This window comes from Drosophila serrata, unplaced genomic scaffold (assembly GCF_035046125.1).
Source record: "Drosophila serrata isolate PLE 108 unplaced genomic scaffold, ASM3504612v1 contig_88, whole genome shotgun sequence".
In the NCBI taxonomy this organism is placed as follows: domain Eukaryota; kingdom Metazoa; phylum Arthropoda; class Insecta; order Diptera; family Drosophilidae; genus Drosophila; species Drosophila serrata.
Genome location: NW_028256986.1, coordinates 229819 through 245992, shown reverse-complemented (window position 1 = coordinate 245992; position 16174 = coordinate 229819). Strand labels below are relative to the sequence as shown.

Sequence of the window (16174 nt, the reverse complement as noted above, 5' to 3'; positions counted from 1 at the left end):
CTTTCCGTCTGCTTACGTTTTCGAAGGAGCTCTGTGGGCATGCCTGTTATTACTATGTAGTAGGAGGATGTTGGTAGATCCATAGCTAACAAAAGCTGAAATTTTTTGTTCAAATAAAAGAAATGCAGAAAATGATTGTTCAAATGATAGGAATGATTGTTTAAATGTTAAAAATTTACAAAACGATCGTTCAAACGATATATTTATTGGAAATGAAAACAAAACGAATAGTCTGTATGAAAGCGACCTTGAATCAGAAATATTATCAATTGAATAACCGAGAATTGAATTAAATAACCGAGAACATAACCGATAAGTGTATCGAATTCAATTCATTTAAGAAACAGATTGATAGCAATATTTCAGAAATTTTACGTAAAAGCGAACGTAAAATGGGAAATAAAACTCAAGAAAACCCGTTGAACTATCCCCGAGACGTGTATTATACGCAGGAAAAAGTCAAGTTCAAAATTTGTTAGGCGATTATAAAAAAGACGGGTTTATACGTACAAATGAGTACAAATATGCATAACCAATTGTTCTAGTTAAGAAAAAATCAGGAGATTTAAGAATGTGCGGTGACTATTAAACCGTAAAAGACAACTACCCTACCCCCTTAATATACAATCTTATCGTTGAACTTTCTGAAAAAGTCTTGTTTAACAAACTAGATTTTAGAAATAGGCTCTTTTATGTAGATATGTACCAGTATTCAGTGAAATACATCGCGTTCACAAGGGGCAATACGAATGGCTAAGAACGTTCGGCTTACGAAACGGAACAACAGCTTTCCAAAGATTTGTAAATATAATTTTTTGGTGACTTTCTTAGAAAAGACAATGTTCTCATTTACATGGACAATATTTTGATAGCTAAAAAAGATATTAAGAGTCACATAGAAATTTTCACAGTGGTGTTTAAGCGATTAGTAGATAAGAAACCTGAACTAAGGATAGTAAATAGTTGTGTCCCCTTGTATAACTAACAAGAGGTCATTCTAAGAGGGGTTCCCAGGCCAGATCCAAAACGGATCGAATAAATTCAAGCTTTATAATTGAACTATGTCTATGTACAGGTATGTGTGTAGTCAGTTATAAGTAACACGTTAGACAGGCGGCGTGCGTTCAGCGGCGTTGGTAAATGCAGATTGCACTTTTCCTTTCCTTCGTACCCCATCTCCCCATCGTATTCACTGTCTAAGAACGAGCGAGCGATCTAATCGTCGCTCTCCCGCAAAATGGGACAAGCGACTCAGCCGAACAGATAAATAAATGTGCGATTTCCCAAAGTGAAATAAAGTATATATTATATCACTCTCATCTGTCATCTTTCCAAGTGAACGGAGGTTTTTTTTTCTTGCTCTCTCGTTTTTGTGTTGAAGTTTGAAAATAACCACCAGGGTTAACTTAAATCTTCTATTTTGTGTTAAAAACTTCCCGTTCACTTCGCGTGTGCATGCAACTACTCTAATTTGTGTTTATAATTGGTTTTATTTACCAATTTAGTTGTGCTGCTAGTGCTAGCTTTTGTATATTTTGCATTCCTTTTTGTGCCTTCCTCGTTTAGCTTTTGTTTGCGCCGTTGCAACAGCTATATATTGCCATATATCTCCCATGCTCTCCCACTCTCTCGCTCTCGCTGTGACTCTTCACTTCTTATCTTCATAGCTCTGTTGTTTTTTTTTCCTCTTTTTTTACCAATACAAATACAGTGGTCAGTCTTTGAAATGTCCATAATAAACATATCATAATAATAAGATCAACAACAACAAATCTTTTGGACCCCTCTTCCTATATTATAATGGGCTTCCATAATAATTTTCCGACAGATGTAATCTATACTGATTTCAGTAAAGCATTTGACTCTGTTAACCATACTCTCCTCGTAAGAAAACTCGATTTAATGGGTTTTCCAAGTGATCTTCTTAATTAGATCTCAGGTTATCTAAACAGCAAGACGAAAAAGGTTCTTTTTAAGAATAATTAATCCAATGTTCTAAGGGTCACATCTGGCGTCCCGCAAGGAAGTTATTTGGGACCCTTATTGTTTACATTATTTATAAATGACCAGCCCAATACAAGACCAGTGCAAAACAATGACATTGCCTGCCAGTCGGACTTAAAAACAGATCTTAATAATTTTCAAACTTGGTGCCGTGTAAACTTACTAAACTTAAATGGCTAGAAATGCAAGCTAATGACATTCTCTCGTGTCGTTCCTAAGCTTGCTACTTACACGTTGAACTGCTGCTCTTTGGAAAGAATTAATTCTGTTGGAGGAATTCAATGACCCTATGTTACTAAGTTCTTACCAAATAAGGGGAAAATGGGAGGATTCTAAGGATAAGGTAAACAATTTCAGGAGGGGATAGCACATGGCGTCGGCACAATACCTGAGCGCACAGCCAGGAATAATGTTGGGACCTGGCGATAAACTGGCTTGACACGATGAAGATCTAAAAGGAGAGAGCTTTTGGTTAGGCTAGGACAGAAAATTAAGTTAGATTTAGGTATGTCTTAGGAATAAGTCTGGGGTAAATTCGAAGAGTTTGAATAAGTTGTTTGAAAAAACTGCGAAAATATATCGGCTATTGCCTGATCATTATTTGCGGTAGTATTATTAAATGAAAGCGAGAAAGGATTTGTTTTAGACTAACGTTTAGTTTTTTTTTTTTTTTTTTTTTTTTTTTTATTATTTTTTTTTTTTTTATTATTGTAAATTACTGTAGTGTAGCAACTTATACAATAGTGAGCGGAGGAGTTCATTGGATTATTACAAAAGTGTAAGAAGTGAAGAAGTAACAAGTGGCAGGGAGTTTAGTTAGTGTTTAATAAATTTTCCTTCTTGGTAGGTCCGAGGGATGAATCCTTTTAAGTCTGCGCCTTGCCCGCCGAGACGCAAGTCTCCTGGCTAGAATGTTTGGGTGAGACATGAGCTTATTTTTGTAATGTTCGGCTTGTTCATTGATAATATCCCCTAACAAGGGAACTTTAAGGTCCCTCGCTAGGTCAGTGTTCCGAATAAACCACTCAGCACCAGTAATTCTCCGCAGGAACTTGCTTTGGAAGACCCGGATGTAACTCAGATTAGATTTGGCCGCTATGCCATAAACTTGAATCCCATATCTCCAAGTAGGGGCAAGTATGGACTTGTATATCTGGACCTTATTCGCCAGACTCAGGTGATTATTTGCCTTTAGGAGCCAGTACAGCCTTCTGGCTTTATCCTCCAATGAACGCCTAACTAACCTTGTATGCTTGGCGAAGGTTAATCTAGTGTCCAGGGTGACCCCCAGGTATTTATAATCTCTGACCTGCTCAAGAAGCTCTCCATGCAGGAACAGTCCAGGGCACGACTCCTTTCTGAGGGAGTGCGTCACTACAGCACACTTTGCCGGATTAATTGAAATGTTCCAGCGACAGGCCCAATTCTCAAACCTTTTGAGGTATAGCTGAAGCATATCAGTGGCGTCATAGATACAGTTGGATCTGGAGAGGACAGCAGTATCGTCAGCAAATGTGGCCAGCATAGAATTATGATCATGTCCCGTGGACTTCGGCATGTCATGAGTGAACAAGCTGTACAGCGTCGGTCCCAGCACGCTTCCTTGGGGAACTCCAGCCTTTATCGGCCTTAGAGAGGATAGGGTACCGTCCTGAACCACTTTGAATGTCCTTTCAGAGAGGAAGCTCCTAACCATTTCGAACAGTTGTGGGTTTAGTAATGGCTTGAGTTTATAGAGTAGCCCTGGATGCCACACCCTATCAAAAGCCTGCTGTATGTCCAGGTAGGCAGCCACCACGTATTGTTTAGAGTGAAACCCCTCGAGTATATACTCAACAACACGGTGCAGCTGTTCAGGGGTGCCATGCCTAAGTCTGAACCCAAACTGAAATTTGGGAAAAGCGTTCATTGCCAACTGAGACTGACGTAATCTTCTAAGGATGCATCTTTCCAGCAGCTTACCAAATGTGGAAAGGAGGCTAATAGGCCGATAACTGTTTAGGTCCTCGGGTGGTTTCCCAGGTTTAAGGATCATTACAATCCGAGCACTCTTCCAAGCCTTTGGGAAGTATCTCAACCTCAGGGAAGCATTGAAGATGAGTATAAGGTATAGCAGTGCTCTAAGAGGTAGCGTTCGTGCAATACGATTATCAATTTGGTCATCTCCAGGGGCTTTCTTGACATTTAACTTTTTTATGTCCTCCTTAACCTCCTGCACAGTTATAGGTGGCACCGGAAGCTCCATTTGGTGTGTAATCGCAAGCTTGTCAGCCACAATCTGTTGTCTCCGGACAGAGGCTGTTCCGAAGGGAGTAAATCTATCTTCTAGACTTTGAGCAAAGCTTCAACTCTGTCTTGTGTTGATGTTGCCCATGTACCATCCTCTGTTTTGATTGGAAACTTGGGAGTAGCTTGCCTTTTATAGGATCCAGTCAGCTTCCAAAGGGAATAGTTGGAGCTCGCATCAGCTGTCACGGTTTCCAGCATGCGATCCGTAGCTTCAGCCTTGAGTAACGACAATTTTTTACGTACTCTGTTGGAAATCCTCCTGAACAATCTGTTGATTCTCATGTCGGATGTGCGGATGTACTCTCGCCTAAGCCTCTTCTTCAGCAACAGCAATCCCTCAACTTCAGAAGAGAGCACACAATGACGCCTTGCCGTAAGAGAGCCAGGAGACACCGGAGGGGCCGCAACTGCATCAGCCTCCCCAATCCTTGTAAGAAGGATGTTAATGGCTGAATCCACGTCCTCCTTCGTGTTTAGGGAGGTTAACGTTTAGTGTTAACGAAATTATAAAACTGTTTTGAGTCCTGTGAGAACTGGGCCCTACAACGAGTTAAATAGTTTTTATAACACTGCGCGTTCAGCACGGTAAAGTTTGACCGAGCTGATAAATAAGATGAAAGGGCAGATTGAGAACCGGTGAATTTAAATTTAGCATACTGTCTAGATTTTTTATTTTTAAGTCGGCTCAACTCTTTAGTAAACCACGACGGTTTATTCGAGCTTGGCGGATAATATAACGGAACACATTCAGTAAAAAATGAATTCATGGCACTGTAAATAATATCCACGGCAACTGCCATGTCAGTGCACATGTATAGATCGGAAAAATTGAAATCGTTTACTAAATTATTCAGCCGTTCAAAGTCCGTCTTGCGAAAACATAGGACTTTATCGGCTGGACGGTCAGAAATATTCTGTACGTCACACCCGATATCAAGGGTCACATCGAAAGTTGGATGATAAGGATCTTCGGGCTGCGTCAGAGGCGCCACCCTTGCTAAACTGACTCTCGCAGGATCAGAGACGAAGCAAAGATCGAGCAAGCGCTGTAAGGATGACTTGAGACAGCGAAATGTCGAACGAGCCAGCGATAATGTCATGTTGTGTAGGTGTATGGAGAGTATTGGTGGAATTATTTGAGCACCAAATAGCACCAGGGATTATAAAATCTCCTAGGACTACCAACTGGTCTCTATCCAAAAGTCTACTGGAAACCATCTGATTAGCGGAAAGGTGATTCCAATAAATAGGAAGTTCCGACAATGAGGTATGTAGGAACAGGTAATAAAAATGGAGCTACCTTTAATAGATAGCTCCACACAGAGGAATTCAACATCGTTGCATTCCTCGAAGGTTAATAATTCTGACGTGAGTGAGGAGTCCACCGCTATAAGAACTCCACCCCCGCGTCTGATAGGGCGATCTAGCCGATATACTGTGAACACAGCTGGAAAAACTTCGAAGCTCAGAATCTTCGGCTTTAACCAGATTTCTGTGAACACAATAACCTGAGATGCAAACGAAAGGCTATCAGAATACAAGAGGCTTACGTAGTAAGCTTCCAAACTTGTATTCTGATAGCCTACTCCATAGGTATTTCCTATCAGAATACAAGAGGCTTACGTAGTAAGCTTCCAAACTTGTATTCTGATAGGAAATACCTATGGAGTAGGTTAGTTTTTTGGGTCGGGATTGGAAGACGTAGAAGAGGCAGTGGTATGATCAGACCTGGAAAGAATTATTCCTACAGGCCGCTTTTTCTTTTTCTTCGCCTCGAACTCCTTAACAACGATGTACTTGGCCAAAAGTTGGGCAAGCAAATAGTGTTAAAGAGCTCGTTAGGGACATTTATTTTGAAAGATGAAATGTCCCTAGCGTAAGAAAATTTAAACTTTTCCAGCTTTATCTTAATTTTTTCGGCTCTGGTTTTGCCTTGTATAAAGACGAGAAAATCTTCCGATGTTTGGTCAGGGAAGAGCCGCGAGACAAAAATATGTCTCGTCGGTTGAACCGCTATAAGGGCTTTTGGCAAGGCAGGTTGGTTATCTGCCGTGCCATTGTCGGCCGGTATTCCGGGCCTAACACCCTGGGCAGATATATCATTAATCACGGGACTTTGAGGGGTCAATATTTGCGACCCCCCAGGGGACAAAACAGGAATCAACGGCGGTACGGGCACTCCCGTTGCACATTTGGGTACCGAATGTTTTCTAGCGCTCGATCTCAGCACTCTTGGAATTAATGCTGAGGTCGAGGGCTGTGCCAAGGGAGGCTGCTGCTGAGAGCCCGTTGCAGGTAGTTGTAGTCCGTCTACATGCTGCCCACCAATAGCAGTTTTTTTGTGCCTAGGAGATTCATTTAATAGCGTAAGGCTGTTAAATTGGGTGTCCAGCGCCAAGAACATATCAAGAGTCTTAAAAAAACTCGTTAAAATGCCCTTAAAACCGCTTTTGGTTTGCCGCATGAAAGACATCATTTACATCGCGACAGGCCTCACAAAAGTAACGCAGGCCGATTTTTTTTTTTTACATCGTCCACCGTCCGAGCTGCAACTCCAATACACTTGGCGTGCATGAAGTTGTCGCACAGCCAGCAGCCGATTATAAGGTCACCTGCAGCAATTGCCCTTTTGCAGGTTTTGACGAAACAGACAATATTTACGGACATTATAAGGACTTACCACTTTTCTTGTTCTTAAAAAAAATGAAAAAAAAAAATCAACAGAGCTATGAAGATAAGAAGTGAAGAGTCACACCAAGAGCGAGAGAGCGGGAGAGTGTGGGAGATCAGAGTAGACAAAAAGTGCAGCGGCACAGCGAAAGCGAGAGAGTGACCGAAGACCGATCCTCGAGGCACGTCCGTACTCGTTTCCCACCGAACAATGACTCCCCGAGGCACGTCCGTCCTCCTGGTCGCCCGAAAACCGACTCCTTGTCGGCTGGCAGAGAAGCCCTCGGCCGCTTTCCTCTGCCGCGGATTCCTTCGCAGCTCCGACGTTCTCGCCCTTGGCTGACACGAAGCGTATCGTGCCGGCGTCGGGCTTCAGTTTCTTTCAAAGATCTCGCGTGGTGGCGTAACGCTCGTGGCTTTTTACGCAGCCGAGGCTCGCTCGGGTGTCTACACGTACTGCTGTCGCCCCTTCTCTTCGAGGCGTCTCTCGTCGGCGACCGGCTGCTTCTGCCCATGTTGTTATAGTGGCTCTGCTGGCTGCTGCTACCCAGGGTTGGCGCTGTCACGGCTCTGCTTGCACTGCTATGCCGTGTGACTATGACTATGGGCGCTGCTCTGCCGTGTGTGTGTGGCTATGCCACTGTCGGCTCTGCCGTGTGTGTGACTATGCCGGCTATGGGCTCTACCGTGTGTATGGCTATGCCGCTATGGGCTCTGTCGCGTGTATGGCTATGCGCGCTGCTCTGCCGTGTGTGTGGCTATGCCACTGTCGGCTCTGCCGTGTGTGTGGCTGTGCCAGCTGTGGGCTCTGCCGTGTGTGTGTGGCAATGCCAGCTGTGGACTCTGCCGTGTGTATGGCTGTGCCATTTGTAGTTAGTCTGCCGGATCGGATGACTATATCATATAGTTGCCATAGGAATGATCGGAAAATGTTTTCAAAAAAATTATAACATTCTCAGTTTTTAACAGAATTTAATCAAATTTTAGATATAGCCATTTTATATTAGTCTTAAATTATGTGTCAAATTTAATTTTAATTTCAAAATCGGACGTTTAACATATGTACATATATCATGTACAAAGGATCATTATTAGAAGTAGATTAGAAGCAAATTTGTGAATGCCAAACATAAATATACAGGGTGCGGCATGAAAACTTGCTGATATTAGAAGGTTATCAAAAAAGTAGTTGACATACCATTCCAAATTTTTTTTATTCTTGTAACACACCTTCTGAAGTTTTTATTACACAGTTTTTAAGATTAAATCTGAGATACCCGATTTTCGAAGCTCAGCTAAACTCTCTCAAGCATATCGACGGGTATCTTTGCGATTGCTTGCCGAATGTTATTCTCCGACTCGATGCGTTTGCTATGGACGCCGTACTGAGTGAGATAGGACGAACTAAAGAAGTATATAAGGATAGACGAAATATGATCAATAATGTCAAGTATTGGGTCCAAGCGGACGCCCAAATCATCAACAGAATTAATTCTTTCCAAAGAGCAGCAGTTCAGCGTGTTGCTAGCAAGCTTAGGAACGACACGAGAGAATGTCATTAGCTTGCATTTCGAGCCATTTAAGTTTAGTAAGTTTACACGGAACCAAAAATTATTAAGATTTGTTTTTAAGTCCAACTGGCAGGCAACGTCATTGTATTGCACGCAAAGCTTGACGTCATCCGCGTACATAAGCACTCTAGAGTTAGTCAAGACTTTGGGCTGGTCATTTATAAATAATGTAAACAATAAGGGTCCCAAATAACTTCCTTGCGGGACGCCAGATGTGACCCTTAGAACATTGGATAAATTATTCTTAAAGAGGACCTTTTGCGTCCTGCCATTCAAATAGCTTGAGATCCAATTAAGAAGATCACTTGGAAAACCCATTAAATCGAGTTTCCTAACAAGGAGAGAATGGTTAAGAGAGTCAAATGCTTTACTGAAATCAGTATAGATTACATTTGTCTGGCAATTATTATGAAAGCCCATTATAATATAGGAAGAGAGCTCCAAAAGATTTGTTGTTGTTGATCTTCGCTTAATAAAACCTTGTTGACATGGAGAATTAACTGATCTGATAGCCGACAACTTGAAGATTCCTCTATAGTTGCTGGCATCCAATTTGCTACCTTTTTTGTGTAATAATAAACGATTCCTTCCAAATAATGGAAAAGTGGGTGGGTTTCTAAGGACAAGGTAAACAATTTCAGAAGGGGATAGCACAGGGCATCGGCATAATACCTGAGCACACAGCTTCAGACCCAATATCAAGAGTCAGATCGAAAGTGATCTTCGTGTTGCGACAGGGGCGCCACCCTGGCTAAACTGACTCTCGCCAGATCAGAGACGAAACAAAGATCAATCAAGCCCTGAAAGGAATTTCGTACATGGTTGATTTAAAACAGCAAAATGTCAAACAAGCCAGCGATAAAGTCATGTTGTGTAAAAGTTGGGAGATTATTGTTGGAATTATTTGAGCACCAAATAGCCCCAGCGATATTAATATTACGTAAAACTACTTCTATCCAAAAGTCTACTGGAAATCATCTGAATAGCGGAAAGGTGGTTCCAATAACTAGGAAGTTCCGACAATGAGGTATGTAGGTATGTAATAAAAATGGAGCTACCTTTGATAGATAGCTTCACACAAAGGAATTCAACATCGTTGCATTCCTCGAAGGTTAATAATTTTGACGTGAGTGAGGAGTCCACTGCTATAAGAACTCCACCCCCGCGCCTGATATGGCGATCTAGCCGATATACTGTGAACACAGCTGGAAAAACATCGGAGCTCAGAATCCCTGGCTTTAGAGAGGCTCTGTGATTACAGTAATCTGAGAAGCAAAAGAAAGGCTATCAGAATACAAGTTAGGAAGCCTACTACGTAAGCCTCTTGCCTCTTGCCTCTTGGGTTAGTATAACTTTTACAGTTTTTAACAGATTTTTATAAAATTTGAGATATTGGGGTTTCATATTATTCTACAATTTTGTGAAAATCGGACTACTATATCATATAGATCCCATAGGAACGATCGAGAAATTAATACTATTAAAAATTATAACTTTTCCTGTTTTTAGCAGATTTTCATTAAATTTCAGATATAGCCAGTTTATATCAGTCATAAATTTTGTGTCAAATTTTATGAAAATCGGACGACTATATCAGATGGGTGCCATACAAACGATCGTTAGATGTGAAGGAAAAATGAAATTCTGTGAATGCAAAACTGTAAATATAATATGTATAGGTGAATGAAATGAAAGCAGGTATTACTTCATTGTTTTTTAACATAAATATTTATATTGTATTGATTCCTAGTCATCGAAGCTCTATCTGCAAGGGAATATAAACTTCGGCGTGCCGAAGTTAGCTTTCTTTCTTTTTCAATATAATACATTTTTTTATTTTAGAATTTTAATACATTTTATAAAAATCTGAAATATATTATCAATACAGACATAACTTCCTTTTTTTCAAGACAAGCTCTTGAAATATGTATGTTATTTGTTTTAATATTTTTGTGTGTTATGTTGTTTTTATACCCTTGCAGGGTATTATAATTTCAGTCAGAAGTTTGCAACGCAGTGAAGAAGGCACCTCCGACTATATAAAGTATATATATTCTTGATCAGGACCAACAGCCGAGTAGATCTAGCCATGTCCGTCTCTCTTTCTGTCCGTCTGTCCGTTTCTTCGCAAACTAGTCTCTCAGTTTTGAAGCTATCTGAATGAAACTTTGCAGTTAGTCTTCTATATACATTCACTCGTTTATATGTCGGAACGGGCCGAATCGGACGACTATATCATATAGCTGCCATAGGAATGATCGGAAAATTTGTACAAAAAAAATTATAACATTTTCAGTTTCCAACAGATTTTCATCAAATTTGAGATTTAGCCGTTTCATATTATTCTACAATTTTGTGTAAAATTTTATGAAAATCGGAAAAATATGTCATGTAGCTCCCATAGGAACGATCGAGAAATTTGAGAAGAATGAGAATGGCGGTGGCTGTTGTCGGAAGACTGACAATCGCGGTGGCGATAACATTTTTAGTTTTCAACAGAACTTAATCAAATTTAAGATATAGTTTCATATTATTCTACAATTTTGTGTAAAATTTTATGAAAATTGGACGACTATATCATTTAGCAGCAGAGTATCTCTGGCTTCAAACAAGTTTAAGTAAACACAATTACCTGGGATGCAAAAGATTAGCTATCAGAATACAGCTTTGAGAGCTTGCTGCGTAAGCCGCTAGTATTCTGATAGAAAAAAAGAAAGGAAGAGGTTAGTTTTTGGGACAGAAGGTACAACAGTGGATACTGTTGCTTGTGCCGGCTTGTGTAGTTGTACTTGCACAGGCCGTTTTTTTTTTTGTTACTCACGTACTCTGTTCGGAGCAGACCGTTCGCTCCTAATTATGTGCGCATAGGTGTATCGCTGCGCCTGCTGCGCTCTTAGGCATTCTCTTTGTTGTCTATTGCTCTCTCTCTCCCTTCTTCTTCTGTCGCCTTATCTATCAAGCAAAACTACATTGTAAGCTAATATATATTTGAAGCCAAGCGTCCGATCGGCAGATGCAGCTCCGACGAGAATAAAACAAGAAAATAAATACGGCGTATAAATGACCTATTCGTGTCAAAAAGTTTGAAGAAGACACTTATCTTAAAAGATGAAATGTCTCTGACATATGAAAATTTAAATTTTTCCACCTAAACATTATCAGCTTGGGGTTTGCCTCGTATATAGGCTAGAACATCTTCCGATGGGAGATCAGGGGCAAGCCACGAAACAAATATAGTTTTCGACGGTGGAACTGCTGTTAAGGTCTTACGTAACGTATTGTTACTAACATCGACCGGAAGTCCAGGCGTTAATGTACCCTGGGTCATTATTTTGATGGAATTACGTGGAGTAAAAGATTCTGACCCCGCAGCGGACAAAACGGAAATTACTGGTTAAGCTGTTACCGTTATCCCCACGCTCGATTCGGTTTCCGAATCCTTTTTCGCTCCAGATCTCCAGAACTGTGGCGCTGTGGCGCGGGGGTGTGGTAGGTAATGAGTTGCTGTGACTTACACAGTTGCTGCCGACCAGTAGTTATTTTATGCGTTTTGGCGACTCGTTTAACAGCTTCATACTGTTAAACTGAGTACCTAGCGCGGAGAGCAGGTCATTCGCTTTGCGCAAGTTGACCATAACATCAGTTAATCCGCTCTTGGTCTGGCGCATGAAGGACATTTCCCTGTCAACCGAGCGACAAGCCTCACAGCAATAATGCAATCCTTTTTTGCTGGAAATGGCATCAGTTATGCTGCCTGAAACCTCATTTTCGTTTTGCATGCACTACCGCGTCGCAAAGCCAGCAATGGAGACTTGGCTGATCAGCAAAAACACCGTTACGGCAATTTTTAATTGCACAGACATTACCTGAAGACATTATCAGAAGTCCTTGAACCACTATGCACGATCCAAATCCAAAAAAACATTAGCGGTTAACATTAGAACAAATGAACGTGAGCGGGAGCTTTAAACCACTTAGCTGCACCCAAAAGCAAACGACACTCAAGCGGGCAGAAAAAAAACGGAATGTGATTAGCCGAGTCGAAAGATTTACCAAAGTCCGTGTTAATCACAACGTTCTGAAGGTTACGTTGAAAGCTTCTTATAACAAACTGGTTCCAAAAGATTAATTGTGGTTGAATTTCGTCTCATAAAACCATGCTGACATGGAGAAATGACGGATCAGTGTTGCAAGTGGGAAGTGATTACATTCTCGATTAGATAACTTAAAAATACCCCTATAGTTTTTGCCATCCGATTGGCTATCTTTCTTGTGGAAAGGAATAACAAAAGATTTCTTCCAAATAAGGGGAAATTCTGCAATTATAAATATAAGGTAAACAACTTTAGAAAGGGGTGATACAGAGCCTCAGCACAAAACCCTAGCACGCAGCATGGTATTCCATTGGGAATATATTGGCTTAACACGTTTCAGATCTAAAATAAAAGAGTTTTCGTTTAAGATGGGACTGAAGGTTAAGTTCGAACTGGACGTAGTAAAAGAATATATCTGACTTGAAGTGGAAGAAGGAGAAATGTTGTTTTAAAAAACTCCGCAAAACGATCGGCGATGGCTTGGTCAGAGTTTGCGGAGTATTATTAAACGTTAGCGAGGAAGGATATAAATTGGGTTTACACTAAGTGTTTTCAAAGTTATAAAACTGTTTTGGGTTCTGTACATACTGAACCCTTCAAAGCGCAAATAATTTTATAACACTGAGCGTCAAGCACGGTAAAATTCGACCAAGATAACTAGAGAGAATAGTGTGGGAACCGGTGAGTTTATATTTATTAGAAAGTCCAGATCTTACATTTTTTGGGCGTGTTAGCTCTTTGTTGAACCAAGGCGGTTTATTACCGGAACACTTAATGAAAAGAAAGAGTTCATGGCACTGTAAAAAATGTCTACGGCGGTTGCCATGTCAGAGCACGTGTACAGATCCGACCAATTAAATTCGGATATCAAAGTACTTAGCTTTTGGTAGTTAGCTTTTCGAAAACAGCGGACTTTGTCAGCCTTTCCATTAGGTTTAATTCCTAAATTATTCCACGTATCGATAGTCACTTCGAAAGCAGGATGGAAAGAATCTTCAGGCTCAATGGAGAAACTCAACTAAAGTTTTCGCCTACTGGATCAGAGACAAGGCAAAGATCAAGTAAGCGGTTTAATGAGTTATGCACATGGTTAACTTGAGATAAAGACTAATCAAGTAAGCCATCTATAAGGTCATGCTGTGCCTCAGTGTGAAGGTACCTGGAGCCTGTACGGTGTATGTAATTAGTAATGTTTAATGAAGAATTGAAAGAAAACCCAGTGGGTTATCAAAAATAAACACATATATCGGAGCGAAAACAAAAATAAACAACCGTTCGCAATGGAGTAATATACAATTCCACCATGATTATGAAAGCCCGTTTTGCTCGACTGGTTGCCCACTCCTGCGAAGGCTCAGTTCATACACAAGTGGATTAACCTATCAGCTGCAAACTTGGAAGTCAGTCAGCCCAGTCAGTCGGACTTTGCTTCAGGATAGAAAAGTATGTGAAACGGGGAAAGCCTACGGCATGATTCCCGTTCAAGATAGAATTCTTTGCTTTTCGCTCAAAGTGTATTACTCTTTTTGGATATTTTTTTTAACTGTGCACGCTGTTAAAACAGTAATTATTTCTATACAATTATTATGGTTTGTTTTTTAAACTATTTAGAATTCCCGAAAACGGAAATTAAAAACGAGTTTTCCTTTGCCTACATCTTCAGAACAAATAATAATAAATTCGATAAATCGGGAAATTTGGGGAATGTTCCATAATTATGTAAGCTTTACAATTATATAATGTTTGTATTTTATGTCTCCAAAACAAAATAAAAATGATTAATTTATTTAAATTATTTAATTTGTATCAATTTTTAACAGAAACAACAATATATAGATACTAAAATTCACTAGGTATGCAAATGCAAAAATGTCTTTTACTCAATTATAAAATAATTACAATATTTAATTATTTCGTTTATTTCAAATAGAATTTAAAAAAAAATTTAAAACAAATACTAAACAGTAAGTACCCCTTGAGCGATTCTACATGAAAAGAAAGTTCTTTCCATGTAGCAAAGTCCGTCTGGACCGATTCGCCCTACTAGAATTGGTCAGCATCCCGGTCGGAACTCGACCGAAGACCGGCAGATGACTCAGTTATCCGTTGATCCCCCTGTGCATGCTGTCGGCTGACGGCCATGCCTCTTACAACTATATTTATTTTACAATACATTTTAAATTTATATATATTTTTGTTATTTCTGTATATTTTCAGTTTAATATTCTCAGCGTTTGTAGCTGTGCTTAATGTTGTTGAATACTTCTTCAAAAAAGTTTCGGAGTCTAATGCTGAAATGGTCTACCTTGCCCGTAAGTCTATTGTATTTTTGTGTAACGATACATATGCTATTAAGATGAAGTTACTTTTTTGGTGGATTAGAAATCAGGCTTGAATATGGATAGAACGAATAGTTGTTGAATTGTTATGGAAAGTTAGTCTTCAATACAATGTATTCTCTTCTTGTCAGTGTCTGCTCTACTCCTCAAGATTCCGTTCTAGGGCTACTGCTATTATCTTTTTATGGTTAAAAAGTTTATACCTGTATAATAGGTTCTTACCGCTCAAAATATAACATACGATTAGAAAAATGTACATGACACCCATTCTTTATTATGGTAATAAAATGTGCTTAATGACTGGAACTTTGTTACCCTGTACGATGTACGATTATAAGTCACTGTCGCCATGTATTGTTATAAGTCACTGTAACCATGTATTGTTATATTTATTATTAAAATGATTAGCATGTCTGTGCTCATAAGCAGTCAGTTGCAGAATGTTCTTTATTCAAAATAATTTGGTAGACTTAGCCTAAGTACATAATAATGGCATGCGACTCCGCTGCCGTTGGCAGCGGCAGAAGCGCAGCTGAATATATACATATATTATATATATTATGTTAAAGGGAGAGAGAGTCTTATAGGCATATATATGTATATGTATATTGCATGCGGTCAGCGTGTGAATGCAGGCTTAGAGTGCAGCATAATTGAGTGAAAGCGGTCAGCGTGGGAATGCTGCTGGGTGATCTTATTTTACGTCCACTGGAGCTTTTTTATTTATTTAATGCAACTTAATGTTGCCGATATATTCGCATACTACACCTCCCTCCTTTAGAAAAATAACGAAATTAAATAAAGTTATTTTCTATCAAATATATCATAATTGTAACATTTTGCATTCTTTTTTTTGTAATTTGGTATACATGCATTTATTCTTAATTAATATATTAATTAATATTAATTATATCTTTATTTAATATAAATGATTAATATTAATAATAATATTAATATTATTAATAATAATGAATCAAATGAATAAATGGAATGAACATTATTATTTTTTTTATTTTTTATTTATTTTTTTTTTTTAATTATTAAATTCAATTATATTTATGTCCCTATTATTAATATTATTATTTTTTTTTTTAATTGCTGATCAGACGGTTTTTTTATTTTTAATATTAGATGTTTGGCCTTGTTTTTATACCCTTGCAGGGTATTATAATTTCAGTCAGAAGTTTGCAACGCAGTGAAGGAGGCA

At 39.4% G+C, this 16174-nt stretch overlaps 1 protein-coding gene across 31 annotated transcripts in view; it reads left to right on the top strand.

Moving 5' to 3' along the window:
- Positions 1–16174, top strand: part of LOC110177636 (chromatin remodeler ATRX homolog) — a 597323-nt gene that overhangs the window by 394634 nt on the left and 186515 nt on the right. For 26 of the 31 annotated variants that reach the window (XR_015273279.1, XR_015273296.1, XR_015273290.1 and 23 more), the window contains one exon: positions 14846–14940. The exons of the other annotated variants lie outside the window; for them this stretch is intronic. Coding sequence is in view for 21 of the 26 variants with exons in the window: in XM_086840143.1 (XP_086696269.1) it covers positions 14846–14940 (95 nt within the window). In the remaining 5 variants the exon portion in view is untranslated. The remainder of the gene's footprint in view (positions 1–14845; positions 14941–16174) is intronic. 31 annotated transcript variants of the gene reach the window in all.